Source organism: Festucalex cinctus, chromosome 19, assembly GCF_051991245.1.
Source record: "Festucalex cinctus isolate MCC-2025b chromosome 19, RoL_Fcin_1.0, whole genome shotgun sequence".
Lineage (NCBI taxonomy): Eukaryota > Metazoa > Chordata > Actinopteri > Syngnathiformes > Syngnathidae > Festucalex > Festucalex cinctus.
Window position 1 is genome coordinate 9,939,002 of NC_135429.1, and position 21,786 is coordinate 9,960,787.

The following is a 21,786-nucleotide window of genomic DNA, read 5'->3' on the forward strand; positions in this document are numbered from 1 at the left end:
TATATTTATTCGTACATTGAGCACAATAAGAATCAAGTACAATAGCAAATAAAAATGTTGACAATGGTAAAATAATATGTACGGAAAGAAGAACGTAACATAAGTAAGAAAATAAATACAAGAGGCGGGTAAAAAAGTATGTAAAGAATATATAAGAAAGTTACATTTCCAATATGTAAGAAAATACACAGTAGATAATTGAGTACAATGTAAGCTAAGTAAATATGTTCAAAAAGTAACTAAATAAGTAAATAAATAAGCAAATAGGTAAAACAAAAATACCCTTTAATAAGTGAAAACAAAGTATTTTTAAAGAGTATATTCAAAATAGATCCTAGCATGATCTTGCCTGCTGTATTTGAAAGTATATATCGAAGGGAAAAAAAAAAGCTCCATTATTTGAACATCAACATTGCTTGTCAAGAACGACTACAGACTTGTTTCCTCTCAGTGACGGCGGCCACGTACGCACGCACGCATGTGACGTCCTTTCGGCGTATTTGGCAGGACGTGAATATTCGGTGCTCATCTCAATTTAAGAGTCTCATTGCAATCACAAACTCAAAAGGAGAAATGACCCATTTTCTGCCCTTCTATTGTTTAATTGTCCCTTTCCGCACGAGTGGCGTCCACTTGACAACGAGTGCCGCCGCCGCCGCAGCACGTTCATTAAACGAAACAATCTTCATCAGCTTCATTTTCATTAGGGCCACTCCGACTTTTTTTCCCACTTGTTCTTTATCCGCCCAAAGTCATTAGCAAACAAACTTTCTCATCAGCGCTGGAGAGCTTGGAGGGTTTAAAAGGGAGAGAAAACGCTGATTGGGGCTTGCTAGAGAAGAACAACAGGCGACGAGTCATGTTGCAAACTGGGCCATGGCGACAGAGGAGGCACGTTTTTTTTGTTTTTGTTTGTTTTTTTAACACCTTCAATCCAAAGCTTTGGAACTTTTCTAATTCCCGTTTAGGCAGCCAACTAGTCGGGCTGATCTTTAAATTGTCTTGACATCAAACGGGGTTCACCATTTTAAGTATGGCGTGTTTCTAAGTAATGCTACAGATCTTTTTTTTCTGTTTGTTTTTTGTCAGCAACCCGTTTAAGGCAGCAAACTAATTAGGTCTCAAAATGTACAACATCAAACTCGGCGTTACAAGTTTGCAAGTTGTGCATCAAAACACTTATTTTGATTTTGTCAGCAATGGGGATGTAACGATAATGGCAATATCGTGATATTGCGATATTAAAACTGCCACAATAAACCGTTGTCATCATGTCACGATATTAAAAGCAGCACATTTCATTTTTTTTTTTTTTTTTTTTAAAGTCAGGTTGATGTCCATTTGTGCAGTTCTAACACCCTCAAGTGGCTAATTTTTTAGTGCAGTTTAATTTTCACAAGGTATGTTTTAGCCCTTCTAGGTTTAAAATCCACGCTAAATGGTCAGATGAAGCCGGAACGTAAAATGCTTGTGAACTGCGCCAATATGTGGAAGAAATCAATGTGGGTATGCATTAACAAGTGCCTCAATTTAACTCTTTTGCTCCCAAAAATAGATAAATGCATTCTATTTTAAAAGTTTTGTGTCCCAAAGACATATTTATAACGTTTTTTGTTGTTGTTGTTTTTACGCTAGACTATACAGAAGGCTTTGATGCAGCCTCTCAACTCTAGTGAACAGGTGAAAAAAATTTTTAGTAATTACAAAAACGGCCAACAGGTGGCATCAGAATATAAGAGATCCCCCAGGGCCATGCTTGAAAAAAGCTCAATATTCACAATTTTAGATAGATTTGTGAATAATGATGAACCTTAGCTATATTCCAATGCTAATTGCTGCAAAACAGAAACAGATAGAAATATACTTTTTTTTTTTTCCATGATGAATGATGACACTAATCTTTATTTTGGTAGCTTCCATGTTTTTTATAGCAATAGAACACAATTTTCTGTGGGCTTTGCAAAATCAGTCAAAATGCAGTAAAGCAGCAAGGATCGAAGGGGGTTGCTTCAGTCAAAATGGCTGCCAGTGAAAAAGTTAAGTGTTATTAAAGATTGTAGGTTGTTTATATGCATTACTGTTATGTACAAAAGCACAATATTCTGGGGGGGGGTTTTTTTTTTTTTACCAACCTGTTTAGGCAGCAAACTAGTTGGGTCAGTCTTGCAAAATTGTCCAACACACACTTGGTTATCACTTCAGCCTTACGTGTTTGCAGGTAGTGCTACAGTTCATTTATTTCCTGTTACATGTTCTTCAGCAAACCATTTAGGCAACAAGCTCGTGCCACTTGAACATTATCATGTCAACTACAAATGTTAGACTTGTGGAATTCCACCATATCATCATGGCCCACCTCTCGCCTGTGTTTGTGTGTACGCGGCATGCGTCACGTTTCCCACAAGCCACCGGCAACCGATCACGGTGGTGGTGGCAAAAGTCCCGCCCGTCTAGCGCGCTTGCTTTCGCTCTCTCTCCATGCCAAGTGGTCCAGACGGGCCCGCTCGCAGCACAGCCGCCAGACAGGCTGTCCTGGCAGCTGCTGACTCCTCATGCCGCTACGTCGGGTTGGCGCTACACGGAGGGAGGCCAGCTGCCTCCACAAGGCAGAGAGGAGAGGAGGACAGGCTTGGATGATGCAGGAGGAGAATTTAAGGAGAAAACACAACCCCTAACCCTTCAAATCTAACCCCAATTGTGAGACTAACCCCAAAACCGAACCTTGAAACCCTGAAACAGAGGTTTTCAACTAAAATTGTATGAATGGAGAAATGTTCTCGGTTCATATTAGAGTGATTTTCTGTATAAAAGTTGAAATGTATGCTGAAGGAAACTCAACTAAAATTGCTCTTTTTTTCCATCGACTAAAATTGGATTAAAATTAGGGATAGACCGATTATCGGCCGCGCCGATTATTGGTCTATCCATCCTTAATATTGTCAACATGCCAAATATCGGCATCGGCCTTTTTACGAATCTGAAGGCCGATAAAGCTGGAACCTCACCGAGCAGTGAATGCTTGCGAACGTATCGCAAATTTTGTTTTCATCAGGATTTGTAAGATGTTCACAGACACTTTTTACTTGTTGCAAAGACATTTTGAACATATTCAGACAATTTGCCACTGTCTGCGAACATCTTTTGAACCCTGACGAAAAGCCAAAATTAGATACATTTAATTTGCATACATTTGTCACTGCTGACACTGGGAAGTCGTAACACTTTTTAATTTATAAGAAATAAATAAAAAATAAATACATTTAGAAATTATGTTGAAAATTCGGAAAACTTTTACAATAGAAAACTTTAGAAAACTATTTATTTATTCACTGCAAACACTGGGACGTCCCAACACTTTAACTTATAAAAAAAAACTATATAATAATAATAATAATAATAATAATAATAAAAAATACATTTAGAAATTATGTTGAAATTTTGGAAATTTTATTTACAGTAGAAAACCTTTGAAAACTATTTATTTATTCACTGCAAACACTGGGAAGTCCCAACACTTTTTAATTTATATATTTTTTTTTTTTTTTTTTTTTTTTAGAAATTATGTTGCAATTTTGGTAAACATTACAGTAGAAAAATATTTATTTATTTATTTATTTACTTGCTTAGTTTTGAATTTAGCTTAACACATGCTGATGACCCGAGAAGTTCCCCACAATTGCTTCAATTTCTGTTAAAATTTTTAATTAAACAAAGCTGTCTATTTTTTATATGTTTAAAATCAAAAGAAACTTTTTTTACGCTATTATTTTCTCCTTTACTGCAAATGAATATCGGCTTGAAATATCAGTTATTGGCCTCCTTGACGACTAATAATCAGTATCGGCCCTGAAAAAAACATATCGGTCTATCTCTAATTAAAATACAGATGATTAAATTATGACTAAAACTTGAATTAATTTTAGTCAAAAGACTAACTAAAACTACATTAAAATATCTTGTGAAAATGAACACTGATCCAAATCTAGGCTGAATTTGCCATCACGCCACTTGAGGCCAACGAGGTCCGAGACTCTTTAATACCCTCCCCGTCCCCGAGGTATTTTTAATCCAACACTCTCCTTGTCTTCTTGTCAAAACATGAATAATTCACGAGCCGTATCAATATTTCAAGATAGCGACTCATCTAATTGGATTAAAGACGTGCTTAATGAGGCCCTGCCGTATCTCTGCGATGCATATTTAAAAAAAAAAAAAAAAAAAGATGACCATTTCATCACAGGCGTGCGTTTAATTACCCCCCCACCCCCCCCCCCCCCCCCCACCCCCTAACGCTGGCAGGAAGGTGGAACATTAATGAGGAAAGGCGAGCTATTATTCAAACACCGGAAGTGAACAATAGTGCTATATTTGCACCCAATCACAACACTTGAATTTAGTTTTTTTTCCAACATTGATTGAAGACATTTAATCTCACCCTGAATCCAGACGAGTTCTTTTTGGCTTCCGCTTTGAGCCGTGTGGCCTTCAGGACCGATTTTGTCTTTTTGTAGTCCTGCTTACCTGCAAAAATATGTATATTTTTTTGCATGATTTATTTATTGTTTTGCTATCTAAGATGGCCGCTTTTTAAAGAGGGAAAACTCACCAATCTGTTTCCTGTACTGATCGACAGGTAGGTTGGTGGCGCTGGCGTCCTTCCTGCCCATTCTCCTTCAACTAGAAAAAATAAATGAATAATTAATGGAAATGCCAAAATGTTCTAGCCACAAAAAAAGCAAAAATATGTGTATTTTTTTTAATACGAAAAAGAGTAGTGAGTATTATAGTGTATTTTATTAAAACAATCAAATGGAAAGTGAAGAAATTAAACAGTTTTTGCTACCATTCATCAGGCATTGTGCTGCTCCTTCTGGCACACATGTGCAACATGGCTACCCAGTTTTTCCTTAGTCTGTCTTTGGCGTTTCCCATGATGTGTTAGCATTAAGCTAGCAGACTTTAAGGTACAGTTATGTGCTTGTTTCAAAACACACAGTGAGCCTAAAATAGCTATTTCAAACCAAAATAGCTGACTTCATGTGTTTTGGTCCATGTCTTTTTGAGACTTTTTTTTTTTTTTTTTTTGGGGTCAACTCATGATGACATGCAGACCAAATGTTGTGCTTTGAAATAAAATGAAACTTGATTCGGGGGCTGAATTTTCAAATGAGATGGAAGCTTTTGTTTGGCTCACAACGTTACAGGAAGGAAATGTGTCACTGCCAAGTCGTACGGTGAGAAAAACAAAAGACGAGACATATGGTTCATTTCCGTACATCTGCGAGGTGCAATTCCATTCATTCTCATCACCTTTTCGTCGGCAAGCACCCTTGTGATCCATCTCATTGACGCCACAGTCCCGTTCGAGCTCACAGCTCGCCTTTGATTAGTTCAACAGCTCCACCGGGCCAAAAATAAACGGCGGGGAGGCTCTCATTAGCAAAGTGTTAGCATGAGAGGAAGATATTTGCATGTGAGCGGCGAGAGCACTTTTCTTCGAATCGTGGTCCGGGTATGGGGGGTTTATTTACTCAACTGCAGTTTTACAAAGTGGTGTCTTATATTTTGGAATTGACACTACAGGCAATGAATTACAGCCACCTACAGGCGGAACTTTTTTTTCAGCAGTAAAAAGAACAATGATGCATCTCATCGAGAAGCATTTACAGCAGATCTTTGAGGACAATATTTTGACAAAGGGTGAATCGTTCAACTTATCAATTAATTGTGGAAATTAAAAGATCCATTTATTGTCAATTTAAACTGTACCAATACTAGCACTGCTCTGCTATTTTTTTCCCTGAGGTGAGAGGAGGTGGTATTATTAACTGTAGACAGGAGTTTATTTAAAAGTGTCAATTTGTGGACTTATCATTATGGTAATTATCACTACCTACTTGTCAACCTATTATTGCAATTTTCCCCTTTGTGAGGTCTTTTTTTTTTTTTTCTTACATTGAAAGAAGGGGTTGTTTATTTGTGAAGAGGCGTTTATTTGTTGACATTAATTGCAAACAAAAGTGGGTGCTTATTTGAAGGTGGAGTTTGTGGACCTGGGTGGCTGTCAAATTTGTCCCAAAAAAAAAAAAAAAAAAAAAAGCATTCTGAAGGAGCGTGCACACTGCAGAGTGATGCCTTCTTATGGCAGACACGTTTACATTCAGAGAGAAAAGCACGAACAGCCGTTTGGAGTCCCTAATGTTCGGTTCTATACAAACACACGCAACGGTTAAAAAGCAAAACAAAACATCCCCCCATCAGTTTTCATACATTGAATTTTCGAAGATACTTACATAGTCCGTGTTCTTTTAAGTTATTATTATTACGGCGCTCCGGAGACGAGGCAACAGCTGGAATGCTGATAGACATGCGAGTCAACAAAAATAAACAAACAAAAAAAACGTTTTATTGTACTTTGCTCTTCTTCTTTCTTGCAAAACGCCAGCGTAGCACTGTTTTACAGTCATTTCCGGGTTTACACGTTTACAGAGATGACGGGCTTGGGATTTGTCCAATCAGCCAAGGAGAGTGGTGGCGTCTACCAATAGGAGGAATGAGGGGCGGAGAAAGGCGGTTTCGAGGCAAAAGAGTAAATACTGTAAGCAAATCTTTCCCTTTTAATCTATTTCGTGTTTACGAGTTATTAGTTTTTAATTCATTTAAAAAAAACATTTATTTTTTTTACACATAAAGAAAATATATTAGTAACTTCAGCCAAAAGGGCCTCCTTATAAAGCAGTAGAACCTTATGATGAAAACTGCATTACAAATTGAATTTTTATTATTATTATTATTATTATTATTATTATTATTACTACATTTAACTAATGTAAAATTAAATAATTAAAATTACTAAACGCAAAACAGATGGAAAGTAGCATTGTGCTAAATCTGGTGCAGCCATTTTTTAATGTTACCGCACACTATCCTTTCAATAAACTAAACTCAAACTCAAATAAATTAAAAATAAGAATACAATATTTAACACTGTAATACAAATATTAAACTACACTGCTACGATAAATTTTATGGTGAAAAAGTTAGTGATGTATAAAAACAAACATTATATTCTGGACAATAAACCATGTTTGGGATCTTGAGTCAAAACTAGGGATGGTGCTACATCAGCGATAGTGGGGGCTACAGTCACATCAAATATTATCACCATTTTATACTTGTATTATATTCTAAAATATATTTGTAAAGTATTTTCTCAGGCCCGGCATATACATATCCGTCAAGCCCCCATTTCGCGGAAAAATCCTGGAGCTGTACCTGACTGGATGCCACAAGGCCTGGAATCATTAGAAAGGTACAGTAAAGGAACCATACTAGCAACCAGACAGAATTTGATACAACTCTTGAGTTTATACACGCACACACACACACGCATACACAATGTAATCACTTGTTTCCCGCTCAAGTTGCCATGACAGCCAAGTTTGACACGTTAACAAACAGTATCGACCTGAGCCTCGACTGTGTTGTCCTAATATGGCCGTCAAAAGCTCAGCGTGCGCCAGTGGATTAATGCACTCCAGCCTGTATGTAGTGTGTGTGTGTGTGTGTGATTAATTTCTCCTGTTGAGTGAAACAAACCAAATGTGCTGAGAGCTGTTACGCTGATATGAAGAGAAAAACAAAATCCATTAGTGGTTAGAGCAGGTAAAATAGTGCATGTGTTTTACGCTAGCTTGTGCAGACTTGAAATCAAAGATGTGAAAGTGACACTCTCTGCTACTTTTCTACATATTAAAATAATTTCCAGAAGATGTACCCGTGTATTTGGTACTGATTTTTTGTTTTAAACATCCACTTTCTCGTTTTTGTCTCCAAAACATCTACTTTGAAAAAAAGGTGGAAACTGCACATACCAGCCCTGTGATGATGTTATCCAAATACGTTGTGTGACTTAACATTTCGATGTGTTTCTTCCATTTTATAGCCAGATTACAGTAGGCTCTAAATCCAAGCTAAGATAGCTACGTTTCGGGCAATCTATCGCAGCTAAAGAGTCAGTCCAGAACAGGCTAAAGGATGTGGAAATATAATGTTTTAGGCTGTTTACAGCCAAATTGTTTGAAAGTAGATGTCAAATAAATCAGATATACAGTAGGCACTAAATCAGAGCTAGGCATTAATAGCCGCGATGTTAAGTCATCTTGTTAGCTTGGAAGAGAGAACGCGCAGGGAGTATTTCCCCTGTTTAATATTCCGCTCTCATTTTCCGAGCGGCGCTCGAGCAGCAGCCCCTTATTGACGGGGGAGAAAGTGCATCAGCGCAGATACAGCTAGCCAAATTACTTTTTTATAAGTTAAGCGTCACACACAAGGGACCTGGAGAAGATATGTTATCATACAATATATTTAGTCTCGCTTCGCTACAGTTATTATCCGCGCAAAAGGGGCTTATGTGATCAACTTAGTCGCATAAACTTTATATCAGTACGTCTTGTCCCCAATTTATCAACCAGGAGTGGATACACAGACAGTGTATTCACATGCTAACATGAGCTTATTTGGCTCTAGAAGCCAGCTTGTAGTAAGCACGAAGCGAGAAACTAGAAAATAAATTAACTTAAAATGACCTGACACCGAAAGGAAAGGGTGACGTATGCGTAAACAATACTCTGTATTAAATATAAAACACGTATTGGAAGAAAAGCTAAGCTATACTAGGTGCTAACGTGAAGTTAGCAAAGGAATGGCTAAGGAGGATGACCGTATTTACAAATTAGCAAAAAATACAACATTGTGAGTCAGACAACACATTTATAAATAAATAAATAAAATAAAAATAAAAATAAAAAATCTGTATTATATACAAAATCCAGATAGAGAGAAAAGCTAAGGTAACAGCTAGGTGTTAGCATGAGGATCGCAAATGAACTGTCAACGTGAACAGAGATCCAGAATTGTAAAGACAGGACAAGGAAAGTTGGGCCGTGCATTTGTACACTAATCTAAATATAACATGTTTATTGGCAGAAATGCGAAAATAACAAGCTAGTTGCTAGCACAAACATAGCAAGATGAATCATTTAGTGTAGCCAGACATCACCTGCTTCACATAGCAAATTAAGGACACAGAGGGTCGGGCGAGACAAATCAAACATAAAATACATTTTGAAAACAAAGCTATCATTGAACACTCTTACCTGTCAATCATTGGGGTGGACCCGTCCTTTGACTACACCAATTCATGAATGCTAATGGCCACCAGATGTCATGACGAGGGCCATGCAAGTGTTATGCTTACTGTCATATAGGGTCATGCAAGGGTTAAGTTTGGGTCATGACCGTGAGGTCAAGTGTCTGTTTTCAACTGATGTAACAAGCATCTAGATTCAACTGGTAAGACGCTATGTGATGTCAGGAGCTATTTGATGTCAAGAATCGTTTAATCTCTTTATCTGGTCAACAGCCAATCAGATAATTCCATGTCAGTCCTGTTTCCCACATGTCTAGCCACAGCCAATCAGATCAATTCGCTGTCTATATAAGCCTGACTGAGAAGTGTGTGTTTTCCCCGTGCACATCCACAGCACAAGTTAGCTTACCGTCTAGATGTTATGCGAAAAAAAGAGTTAAAATCTTATTTGTGTCTGCGTTTTTGGGATCCAACTCGAGAGCGTAACACCAGATGCTGCACCTGGGCGAGGTTTCATGCACTTCCTCATCATATTTTGGGTCGATTGATGCCTCGCTCCATTAAACGGTGAGCTTTGTTGACTTTCTGGCCCGACTGACTCAAGAAAATCATTCAATCGACGCTTCATTTGAACATTGCGTTTGATTCTATATCCGCAGCGATCAGCTGCTGGAGCTGGTTGCCAGGATGGAGAAAGTCAAACCCAAGGGTGCCGCTATATCTGTACGTAGGTACGACTTGCCACCTGAAGTAGGGATCCAAACAGCACTGTTCCTGCTGTTTGGATTTCCGATCAATAAAAAAACAACATGGCTATATGGTTGTTGGTGGGTGGGCGTCGTTTGTCATCGTGACAGATATGATTCATGCTCAGCGGCGGGAGGTGCGAGGACCGAAGAGATCAGTCGCCCTCCCCCAAGGCAACCGGCGGGTCTGCTTAAGGATTAGAGCAGCGTGAGCCGAAGCCCGGGCTGTAATTTGCCATGTTCCGTACACGCAAGCGTGCGGCGAGGATGATTGGGGAGAGGAGGTGAGGATTATTGATTGATGGCTATCACAGTCCAACTTCACTTTGAGCAAGATGACAGTCACATTTTTACCTTACAAACAGTCGGTCCACTTCATATTTGCCATTATTTTTTATTTTATCAACAAGTCAACAATCTTCAATAATGGATGTGAAGTGTGGGAATGGATTCAGCTAATAATTCTGTTCAAACCAAGATTGTCAGTCAGCAACAATTAAAAAGCACTTAAGTAGGATCGACACTCGCCATTACTTTGTACATTACAATTGCTTAAAAAAATGTTTTTTAAAAATCTACTTGCTATTACTTTGTTTTAGTACCTTTTGATGACTTTGGCTACTGAAGCTAATGACTCTCGCCGATACTTTGTTTTAATGTCTACAATTTGCCGACGTGCTTCAAACATACTGTATTGTTTTCAGCTAATAAAAATGGGTCAAGCAAAAAAAATAATAATAATCTGCTTCCTGTCATTACTTTGTTTTATTACTTGTTAATGACTTTGGTTATGGATCGAAATGTTTTCAGCTAATAATTCCGGTCAAGCCAAAATTGAATTGTCAGAAAGCAAAAAAATGACATAAAGTAAGTTCACTTTAAACTTGCTGTTACTTTGTTTTAATGTCGACATTGTACTAGAATTAATCGATGAGAATCACGACCAAGTCAAGTACGAAAATTCCCGATGTTTCTGTGTGGTCCGGTATCAGGATCTGTGGATGATGACCACTTGATCTCGTAGGTAAATCGCTGCAGTCTTGTTGTTAACAGTTAATTACTTTGCTCCAGTAATTAGCAACAGTCAGCTGCAGTTATAGTTCATTAGTTTCATAGCTATCATTAGTTACTTTAAGTTACTTAGTTAAGATGGTTACTTAAATAGTTACATAATTAGTTACAAACTGGGGATGTGTCTGTTCAGAAAGAACTACATCGTGTTCAAACTCATTAAATGGGAGTCAGCACACACCTGCCACAATTTTACGTGCCTCCGATCAACCCCAAACAAACTTCAGTTGTTCTAGTAGTATTTCCTGGTGTTTTTTTTTTTTTTTTAAGCTCACCGCCATCTCGTGGATGATGCAAGCACCTCACAACAACGCCACTTTGGAAATTCCTCTGCAAAGCCTCAACACTGATGAAATTCCCACGCAAGCAGCGTTTTAAGGTTTGGGGAGGATTGCGCGGCTTGTAACATTATGGTATGAAGCAAGTGAGGCCACGGAGGACAATCGCAGCGGCGGGCAGGCCAGGGCACGTACCCCCTCCTCCCTCCCCCGTGTGCCCCCCCCCCCCCCCCCCCCCTCCACGTCCCCACGTTGATGAAGAGTAATGGCCCGAAACAATATTTCCCCAAGGAGCGAGTGCGACGCAAACGGTGTAATGTGCTTTCATCGCCCCGCAATTTGGAGATGGCTTTTCACGCTCCAGGGCGGAAGGAAGGAAGTGCAGCATCCCATCGGAGGACACGCACAACAATTTGGATTTTTTTTTTTTCTTTCGTCCTTTTTATGGGCTCAACCAAATAGGCACCATTTGTTTGATAACAACTCTACTTGGAAATGATTGCATTCAAGTTGCTTTATTGCAAATAGTCACATTTGATTGCATTTTATAATATTTATTTTTTTTTATTGCATTTTGTTGTCATCATTTCTGTATTCGATTGTATTTTTGTTGCATATAATTGTAACATTACTGTCTTCTAATGCCATTCTCGCCATTTTATTGTATTTTTATAACGTTTTATTTTTAATTTTGATGTGTTCTTCTTGCATTTGATTGTATTTAAATGTTTTTTAAAAAACAAATTTGCATTTAATTACATCTTAGTTGTAATTGTATTTTAGTGTACTTTTATTATGTATTTTATTGTTTGTATTGAATTAAATTGTATTCTCATAATCCTTACTGAAATATTTTATTCATATATTATTTTATTGTGTTAGCAATATTTTGGTGTTTATGGATTAATATTGTGGCCAATCAGAACTATATAATATTATGATGAAATTATATGAAATAAAATAAAATCTAACAAAATAAAATTTGTAAAATTAAATGAATAAAGCTTAAACCTGGAGCCAAATACTTAAGTTTTAAAAAATAAAACTTAGTTTACTCATTTCAAAGAATGTTTAGTTTTGCATTTGAAGTATTCAAATTATAAAAGAAAAAGAAAAAAAAAAGACATTCAACCTAGTAATTTTTTTTTTCTGAAAAAAATACTTTTCTAAACTGCCTACCCTGAGTCACCTCATATTAAATTTTCACATTTTAGTTGGCGGAAAGCAGCAGGAAAACTCATTTGATTCGTTTACACGGGGTGCTGAATAATGTTTTGATTAGCACCCACACATGCGCACATACATGCACATCAGAGGGAGTCCAATGGGCCTTGGCTGGGAGGTTGTCTCCAATCAACCTCCGAGCGTATAATTAGTCATTAGATTGGGATTAGAGGCAACTTGGCATATGAAATGTGATTAAATTAATACTGTGAATTATTAATACACCCCCCCCCCCCCTCTTTTTTTTTTTTTTACCCTCAACCCCCAATGGCTCTCTGATTTGTTTGAACTTTGGTTAATCATGGACTCACCTTAAGTCACAGAATGGGCCCGCTTCCATGTGTAGCGATAATTGGGTCGTCTTTTGGACGAATTAATAATCTGGACGTTACAGAGGTAAATTGTAGTTACCTCGATAACCTCTGGGGCACCACGTTGAATTTGCTTGTTAACAGGAGCAACCAACGACCAAAATCCTTCTTTCATCAGTCATTGATAATCTAAAGTCGCCACACTCGATATTCAGTGGTTCGTTGTACTAACAAAAGAATAATAATCCACTCGGAAACACAGATGACTTAGGCGGAATAAAGTTTATAAAACATGCATTTATTCACGATTGCTACACTACAGAATCAAAATACTGCCTATCTAACTATTCTACCGTCAGAAGAAAAGAAATAAAATAAAGCGAATGAAAATAAGGAAGGAATGCGAATGAATAAAGAAACAGGGAAAAGAGAAAATTTGACCTGCCAGACTTGTGATGTTTCAAACGTAAGTGGCACACAGTGGATACGCCGAGGTAGAAATCAAGCGCACTTACGAGCCCTGGAGTTGCGTAGCAACGAACAGAAGTGGCGGCCTTTTTTGACAAGGGGGAAAAAAAGAGTCAATGTTCGTTGAAAAATGCAAGGAAAAAAAAGGTTTATTCCACAGGTTAGCGAGGGAGCCGCGCCAGGGGCCTGACGTAGTTGCGCGGCTCGTCCCTTGATTGGTTGGTCGACTTGGCGAGGTTGGTTCTGCTGGGCAGCTGTCCGAGCTCAGGTGTTGCAGCTCGGTCAGTACGCGCCTGCGTACGGGGAAGGCCAGCCGTTGGAGGTGAGCTAGCACCGCGGCGGGCCACCACCGACTAGCAGTTGAGGTGCTGAGCGGCTGAGGTGCGCAACCTTGAGTCCGGGGTACGTTGCAAGTGTACCCCGGGGCCGCGAAGGTCGGGCGGGTAAGCACCGATAGTGGAACAAAAAAAAATAAACAAAAAAACAAAAGAGTCTTTAGTCAGCGTTGCAGTTTGCACTTGCTTTGGCGTGGCGTGGCGCGAGGATCCGATCTCGTTAACGGATCCTGCCAGGAAAGAAAAAGCCACGTGGTTTGCAAGTTTCTTAGACAAAAGAGTTCGAGCAGCCTGGCTGGCCCACTTGCAAGTCGGGCCAGAGTTTTTGGAAGAGGCTTGTGAGAGCAGGAACAGGCAAGAGAGCAGGAGGGCAAAAAAAAGAAGAGAACGGGCAGTGGTCTGCTCGTGTTTTTATAGTCTCTGGGTGGGGCGAGCAGGTGAAGGCACACCCTTCTGTTCGCTCGCGCAGACTCTCAGAGGAAAATTATTAAAAAGATTAATAATTTGGCATTAAATTTGGTCAGTCTGGCAAATCAGTTTTCCCACACAACCCGTTTAACACACATTGTAATTAATGCATCATAAACTAACTTGTGAGGTAACTTCTACTTGTCTAATCTGACTGAACTGAGAGACATTGATTATCTTTCATTCTTTATGGAGTACACATGAAATAGGATGTTCATACACACAAAGATATAACATGAATCATTCGTAGTTCAGTTGTCTGTCAAGAATTATCATGATATAAATGTGTAAAATGCGGTTACTTATGTGAATTGTCACTAAGGATAGTTCCAAGTTTCGCCACTTGGAGGTGTTGTTGCTCCATCTAGACGTTCCAGGAAGGGCGAGGCGCCAGAGTATCCTTTTGTGATTGATAAGAAGTCATGAACATTCCTTTGATCGGTCATTTGTGTATTCCAAACCATTGGAGCCATTTGTTCGGGCTCCGAGCAGACTGCTGGAAATACACTCCTTTGGCAGACGCATAAATTCCTTTGTCACCTGGTCAGCGGCTTCAAAAGAGTTTTGTTGGTGGCAAGGACCACCTGTAGAGCTGACCAGGCTGGATCCTGTCTGGGCATTGGCATATTCATGCACTGCAGAGAATTTGCTTCAAGAGAAGCAAACTAAAAAAAAAATTAGAGGGTGGAATGGACCTAGGCAATAGTTGTTACAGACCCCCCTTCGTCAAGCGGGATGAATCTTCAGGATGTCCAGGTTGGCGGGTCCAGATGATGCGTGGCCAGGGTCCAGGCCACGGTCAGACGGCCGGAGTCCCACTCACGCTCTGCTGCAACACTCAAGACGTACCACTGGTGCCACTTTTCCCTAACCTCTGCCTGGTTATGTGTATGCAGGGTACGTCTGTGTGTTTTCAATGTGTCTCTATGTGTATTCAGTTAACAGTGTGTCTAACTTGGTACTGTGTCAGCTAACTGAGGGACTCGGGTCCCAAAACAGGCGCGGGCCTGGGAAAGACGCAAGACGCGAAATTCCAAACAAAAGAAAAGGAAGAAAACTTTTCCTAAGGCTATAAGGCTAGTATCATATTATGAGTAACTAGGGGAAACGAACAGCAAATTAAAGAAAAGAGAGAGAGAACGAGAAAAGAGGCTGTCGCCTTCTAAAACTCAAAAACCCGGGACTATACTCAGGCCATAACTCTCTTATAAAGACGGGGAGGTTGTCTCAGGCACCTGCGTGTCGGTGCAAATCTCCACCCCTGGGGGTGTTCGTCAAAAAAAAAAAAGTCTTAGGTCGGTTAGCGCGACACTATCGTTGCTAGGTACTTAGCTATCGCGTCTTCCTATGGCGTAATTAAACACCCAAAAAGTCGTGCGTTATCCAAGAATAACTGAAGGGAAAAGGGAAAGAAAGGGAGGAGGGGAGAAAAGGGAGCAAAAGGAAGGAAAAAAAAAAATCAGAGTATCCTTGGCAGTTGCGCTAGACTAAGGGAAGGAAGGCAAAGGGGCTTAGTTAGATTAGCTAGACTCACTAACGCTTTAAAAAGAGTACTCTGACCTGCTTTTGAAGGCCTTAAGTACGGGGGAGCTTTTCATGGCTAGCAAAAACTGATTTCACGCAGCATACCATTCATAAGTATCATAACACCTTGAGTGTACATAATCTTTTGAATTTGAGTTGCAAATCATTTTGTAGTTGTCTAGTCTAGTTCTGCATAATGCTATCGGTGTTACAGCTAGGACCGTATCCTTAAGTGTTGCACCAAGCGTCTGCAAATAAGTAGCAAAACACAGTATGCTAACCTCTCGCAATCAACAAAGACAAGCGGATTAGCGTCGCTCGGTATGGTATCACTGAGGGGTTCGGTAGGTGCAGCGGGGTGTTGACCCCCCTTTTGCACGTGTGATACTTTCAAACATCGTAGTCAGCGAGGTCGGTCGGCGGAATTTGGCACGTCTGTCGAAGGTGGCGGTTGGGTCGCTGACTCGGAGTCGGCTGGTGACCCCCCTTTGTCAGTTCCGCACGTATGCTGGTCCTGAGATTCGCTCGATCGCGTTCTCAGACGTTCAAACCCGCAGTGACTTTTGATCTGGTTTCGGTGGACCCATCTCAGTTGGTCCCCCTGACGTCCTTTATTCATCCTAATTTGATAGGCGACGGGTGACAGTTTGTCGACGATTTCATGTGGTCCTGACCACCGGGGAAGAAATTTTCGGGCGATGCCCCTCTGGGCACGCGGAGTATTAGCATTTGGTTGCGCGAACAAGTAATACCATACTCGATCACCTATTTCAAACTCGGTTTGTGAGGCTTTCCTATCGTAGTAGGTTTTCTGACCTTCTGCACTTTGCTTAAGCCGTTGTTGGGCAAATGCAAACGTGGCTCGGAGGTGGGCTTGCAAGTCCTCCACGTACTGGGAGGCCGTGTATGCCGTGGCTAGGTTTGTTTCGCCTGGCTGGTACATCAGGTGCAGGGGGAGCGTCATTCGCCGTCCGGTCATCATTTCAAAAGGGGCCACCCCTGTGGATTCGTGAGGGGTGGCTCGAATTGCCATGAGGATCAGTGGGAGTCGGGTGTCCCAGTCCCGATGGTTGGAAACAACAAACTTTTTCAGCAAATTTACCACGGTGCGATTAGTCCGCTCCACCTGTCCTGATGACTGCGGGTGATGGCTAATATGCAACTGGGCCTTGATTCCGAGCATTTGCCAAAGTTGTTGCATCACCTCGGCTGTGAAGTGGGTTCCCCTGTCTGAGTTAACCCGTGAGGGCAACCCAAAACGGGAGAACACGTGGTTCATCAGCAGGCATGCAGTGGTGTGTGCGGTGTCGTTTGGAGCAGGCAGGCATTCTACCCACTTGGTGAACGCGCAAACTACTGTAAGAAAGTATTTGTTCCCTCTCAGAGATCTGACCAGTGGTCCCACCCAATCAATTTGGAGATCAGACCATGGGAAGTTGACTCCTTTCTGTTGGAGTGGTGCTCGGTGACTCGGGTTTGCTGGCTGAAACTGGCAGCAAACCAGGCATCCTTTGATGTAGGTTGCTACATCATTATGCATGCGCGGCCAGTATGCCACCTGTTGTAGTGCGGTGACAGTGGCCTTGAATCCGCGGTGGCCTGCATAAGGCGCGTCGTGGGCGTATGTTAGCAAGACCCCCCTTTGGCTCCGTGGAACCACCAACCGCAGGGCAGGCGGAGACGCGGAGTCATAAACCAGAAGGCCTTTAACGAGACGCAGCCTTTGCAGCACGGAGAGCAAGTCTTTGAGGTCGCTGTCGTCACTCAACGCGTCAGGCGACACGGGGTTGGCGACAGGATCAGAAAGGTGCTGAATTATTTTGAAAAGCGCGGGGTCGCCGGCCTGTTGGGCGACCAAGTCGGAGGTTCGGACGGGCGGTACGCACGCCACGGGCCCCGTAGGGGTCCGTGTGGGGGCGTCGCGAGACTCAGCGGCGGCCGCAGCGCGGCGGCGCGTGAGAACGTGGACCTCCAGGGTGGGCTGGGTGGGCAGCCAAGCTGTATCAAATGTCCAAGGAGTCCCGTTGAGGGCCCCTTGTTTGGCTAACGTGTCCGTTAGGTCGTTAAAATGTTTGTCAGGTCCTGGGACTTTTGAGTGTCCCCGGACCTTTTTCCAATAGACATGCATATCATTGGAGGAAACCAAATGGTCGCATGTCAAAATGAGGTCGCGGTGTTTAACGGGTTTCTTCGCTGACGTAAGGAAACCATTTCGACGCCACACCGGTAGATGACAGGTGAAGGCGAGGCGGGCATAGTTTGAGTCAGTGCAGATAACCAGCACCGTGACACCGTGTTCAACTGCTAATTTGAGTGTAATCAGGATGCCAGCGATTTCCGCATATTGAGAAGAGTGGGGGCCCAATTGGAATAGCAGTGGTTTGCACGGTGTGTCGTCGACCCAAGCGATGCCCACCCCAGCCTGCAGCTGGGTTTGGTGGTGGTAAGAGCAGCCATCCACGTAAGCTGTAGGCATGTCTTTGCAGACATGTTCCTCAAAATAGCGGTGACGCGTGAATTCCGGCATCGGTGCCACGGCGACGTCTGTCGGCGGGGTCGGGGAAGTTGACACACAGTTCTGGCAAATCGCTAGATCGGTACCCAGCGGTAACTTTGCGTTTTTCGCGTACCGGACTCGAACATCGTAACTTTGTAACGCCATAAGCCAGCCGGCAATGCGCGCGTTCGTTACGACACCGTCTCGAATGCGTTGGTTGTTAAGAAAAGTAACCGGATGATGGTTAGTATCAATCGTTACTTTTTGGCATCCAATGTAGTTTGAGAAATGTTTAATTGCCCATACTGTGGAAAGCAGGGCTTTTTCGCAGTCGGAGTATTTCAACTCGGGGCCGTTCAACGTTTTACTGGCGTACGCCACGACGCGTTTATCCTGGTCGTACATTTGGTATAGACCCGCACTCAAACAATGGTCGGAGAATCCTGCTTCCAAGAAAAATTCCTTGTTGCTATCGGGGTACGCGAGACAGGGGGCGGAGCCCAGCTTTTGTTTTAGCATATTCATCGCGTTGTTTTGTTCGTCACCCCAATCGAAGGGTGTATCTTTCTTCAGCAGGTTAGTCAGAGGGCGTGCTATGTCAGCAAAATGTTCAATGAACTGGCGCGAATAGTTGCACACGCCAAGGAAGCTGCGCAGTTTTGACACATCGGTGGGGGTTTTGATGTCAAGAAGGCCTTGAATACGGCTGGATTGTGGTTCAATCCCGTTAGGCCCAACCAAGGTCCCCACGTAGTTGACCTTCGTGCGACACCACTGGCCTTTCAGGAGGGACAGTTTGGCGCCTGCAGAAGACAGCTGTCCAAGAACGTGGTCGATTTCCATCAAGTGGTCATCCAAAGAGGAGCTCCTCATCATAATGTCATCGACATAAATGAGGTTGCCCCTGGCGGCGGCATCAGGGCACGCCTTGTTGAGGAAGATGTTAAATTCGGCTGGCGAGTTGGCGTAGCCGAATGGACACCGGTTGAAAGTGTACTGTTTGTTGCCAAAGGTGAATGCCAACTTGTATTGATCCCTGGGATCTACTGGGATCGTCCAGAACCCCGAAGCCACATCGATGGTGGTGAAGAATTTGGCATCTCGAACCTTGGGAAGTTCCTGTTCAAGTTGTGTCATGGGCCATCGCGAAAGAGGAACCTGTTGGTTCAGTTTGCGATAGTCAATGGTTGGTCTCCATGTACCGTTTGGCTTCAAGACTGGCCACAATGGAGCCGAATAGGTGCTGTTACAGGGGCGAATGATGCCCTTTTCCAGCATGGCGTCGATAGTCTTCTGTACTGGTTCGTAAGAAGCTATCGGAATCTTGTACTGGCGCACGAAAGTTGGAGGAGCGCCGGGCTGAGTCGGGATGCGGACTACATGTAGTGCCGTCAACCCGCAATCCAAGGAGTCCTTGGCAAAAGACGGTGTGTATTTCATTAACACGGTGCGCAAACGTTCGCGGTCCTGTTCGGACCGGAGCGCGTCGGCGCGGTGCAGAACTTCTTGGAGGTGCTCCTCGAACTCTGGGTACGGTTGAAGGTCCCCATTTGGAGTCGTGGTTGGTTGAGGTTTCTCTGGGTTTCCAGAGGGAATGCTCGAGGGCGTTGGAGGCAACGCGCTCAAGGCATAAATTACCAGTTGTTGGTCTGTCCCCAGGTCCACCCGGACGATGTCTTCATCGTTGGTGGGACCGGCAGGGTTGACCGTAACAAGCTGAGATGGCCTGGTGAGTCTTCGGCCACCGGGGTCTTCAGTCAAGAACAAGTCAGATGGGATGTGTCCAACCACAGGCACCGTTAGAGTGAAGTCGTGGAAGTCGGAACGGATGAGCAGGCCCAGACGGGTCGCTTTTGGTATGCGAACGTCGTACGAAAGGGGGTTGTGAACCAAGATCAGCGTGGTGAGGGAGGCGTCCACGATGGGCGTGGCCTCCAAGAGTAACGACAGGTTCATGAACTCCGAAGAAGGTTGGAAGAAAGCGGAGCGAGCATTCAAGACCTGGTTAGCTCGTGCCACCAAGCGAACCGGAATGTTGATCGTGGTCGCCGGAGCGATCACTTCATCCTCGTTTAAGACTTCGCAAGCATCTGGGATGGTCTGTCCGGACTTCATGTTTGGAAGACTGGGAACACAAGCTAGAGGTTCCGAGTTGGTGAGGGACCAAAGCACGTTGTTGATGGTGTCCACATGGACGGCAAGACGAACAAGCAAATCTGCACCCACAAAAAGGGTGTGAGGCGCGTCCGGGACAACCAAGAAGTAGTGGGTCAGTGAGTGCTGCTTCCACTGAAGGTTTAAGGCGCACACGCCCACTGCAGTTATTGTAAGAGGAGGTTCCGTGTTCAACGGAAACCGGCAAGACTTGGAGACGAAAAGAATGTTCGGGTCGAGATCTCGCAAGTTGTCAGCGAATGCTGCAGAAATGGCTGATTTGTCAGCCCACAAGGCGAGGACGGCGTCAAGAACAGGTGCACCTTGCACGTGGACACCTCCGATGATGCGTGGGGCGTACCCTGCATCAGGTGGGGGTGGGTCAAGGTCACAAAGAAAGGTGTCATGGCTTCTCAGCCGGTCCTTTGTCGGGGACGCGAGGGGTCCTGCCTTGGACTGAGTGGTGTCCCAGCTCCCTGTGGGGGCGTCTGCTTCCCCGTGGGGTGGCTGCGCTCGAGTCACAGTGCAGAGCTGAGCCTGGTCAGGGCCCGAAGGAAATGTCGGCAGGGCCTGCCGCACCTGGGCCCAAATCTGGAGTCTCTGGTAATCTATGATGGGTTGGAAGCGGAACAACAGGTCTTGGCCAATAAGAAGGGGGACTGACTCAATGGGTCCCACATAGACTGGATGGATGAATTCCATGGGGCCAATGGACCAGTGTACCATCGCGACAGATTCCAGCTTTGTGTTAGTAGGTGAGAAAGCGCTAACGGTGAGTGGGCACCGCCGTAGGCGGAGCGGTCGACTGTTAGCTTGTGACGCGGCGCGGAGTTGTTCGAACACCGTGTTGGACATCACCGTGATGTCCGCGGCGGGATCTACAAGGGCTTCGTAGGTTAGAGCTCGCTCCAGGGTGACGCTCAGATAGAATTTACGAGCCATCCCCCTGGTGGTGAGGTCACCTAAAAGCTGTTGGAACGGTCTCACGTCATCGGTTGATCGCGATACATGCGGGTCTGCTGTATTTGGATCAGCCTGCAGTACCAATATTGTTGAGTCAGAAGGCAGTTTAGTAGGTGTCTGAGTGTCGGCTACTGGAGGCCCCTCTGGTGACCTCTGCTGGTGGGTCACTTCAGTGGGCATCCGGCCGTCGGTTAGTCATAAAGGCGGGTCTTTTGACGAGTCTTTTGACAATTTCAGGAGTGCCTTCAATATGCCGTTGGCAACTGCGTTGTGGTCAGTCTCGGAGTCGGCTTGGCGGTTCCGGGACTCGCGGCAGGAATCGGTTGCTGGCGCGCGTTCGATTTTATCACGTTTTGGATGATAGCGCGAATCGGGCTTACCTTTAGCAACTTTGGAGCGCCGGCGGTCGTCAGCTTGCTTTTCTCCGTCCGCTTTCTCGTCACGCGAGTAGTCGGTTTTGGAGCGCGGTTTCCGGTTTCGCGGGGCGCGGGACTGTTTTGACTTTTTGGATTTAGTCTGGTCTTCCCTCGGAGCAAAGGAGCAAGCTCCCTCCAGCTCTGAAGGAGGACCCACGTCAACTTTATAAATTCCTGCGT

At 43.4% G+C, this 21,786-nt stretch overlaps 1 protein-coding gene across 7 annotated transcripts in view; it reads right to left on the reverse strand.

Moving 5' to 3' along the window:
• triqk (triple QxxK/R motif containing) overlaps nt 1-21,786 on the reverse strand; it is a 128,758-nt gene that overhangs the window by 44,634 nt on the left and 62,338 nt on the right. For 5 of the 7 annotated variants that reach the window (XM_077506306.1, XM_077506304.1, XM_077506305.1 and 2 more), the window contains 2 exons: nt 4,607-4,677; nt 4,436-4,521 (listed from right to left, as the gene is read on the reverse strand). In XM_077506306.1, the coding sequence (XP_077362432.1) occupies nt 4,436-4,521; nt 4,607-4,667 (147 nt within the window). In that variant the 5' untranslated portion in view covers nt 4,668-4,677. Of the gene's footprint in view, nt 1-4,435; nt 4,522-4,606; nt 4,678-6,293; nt 6,466-21,786 lie in introns of those variants that run through there. The other 2 variants (XR_013280045.1, XM_077506302.1) reach the window with 1 other exon arrangement.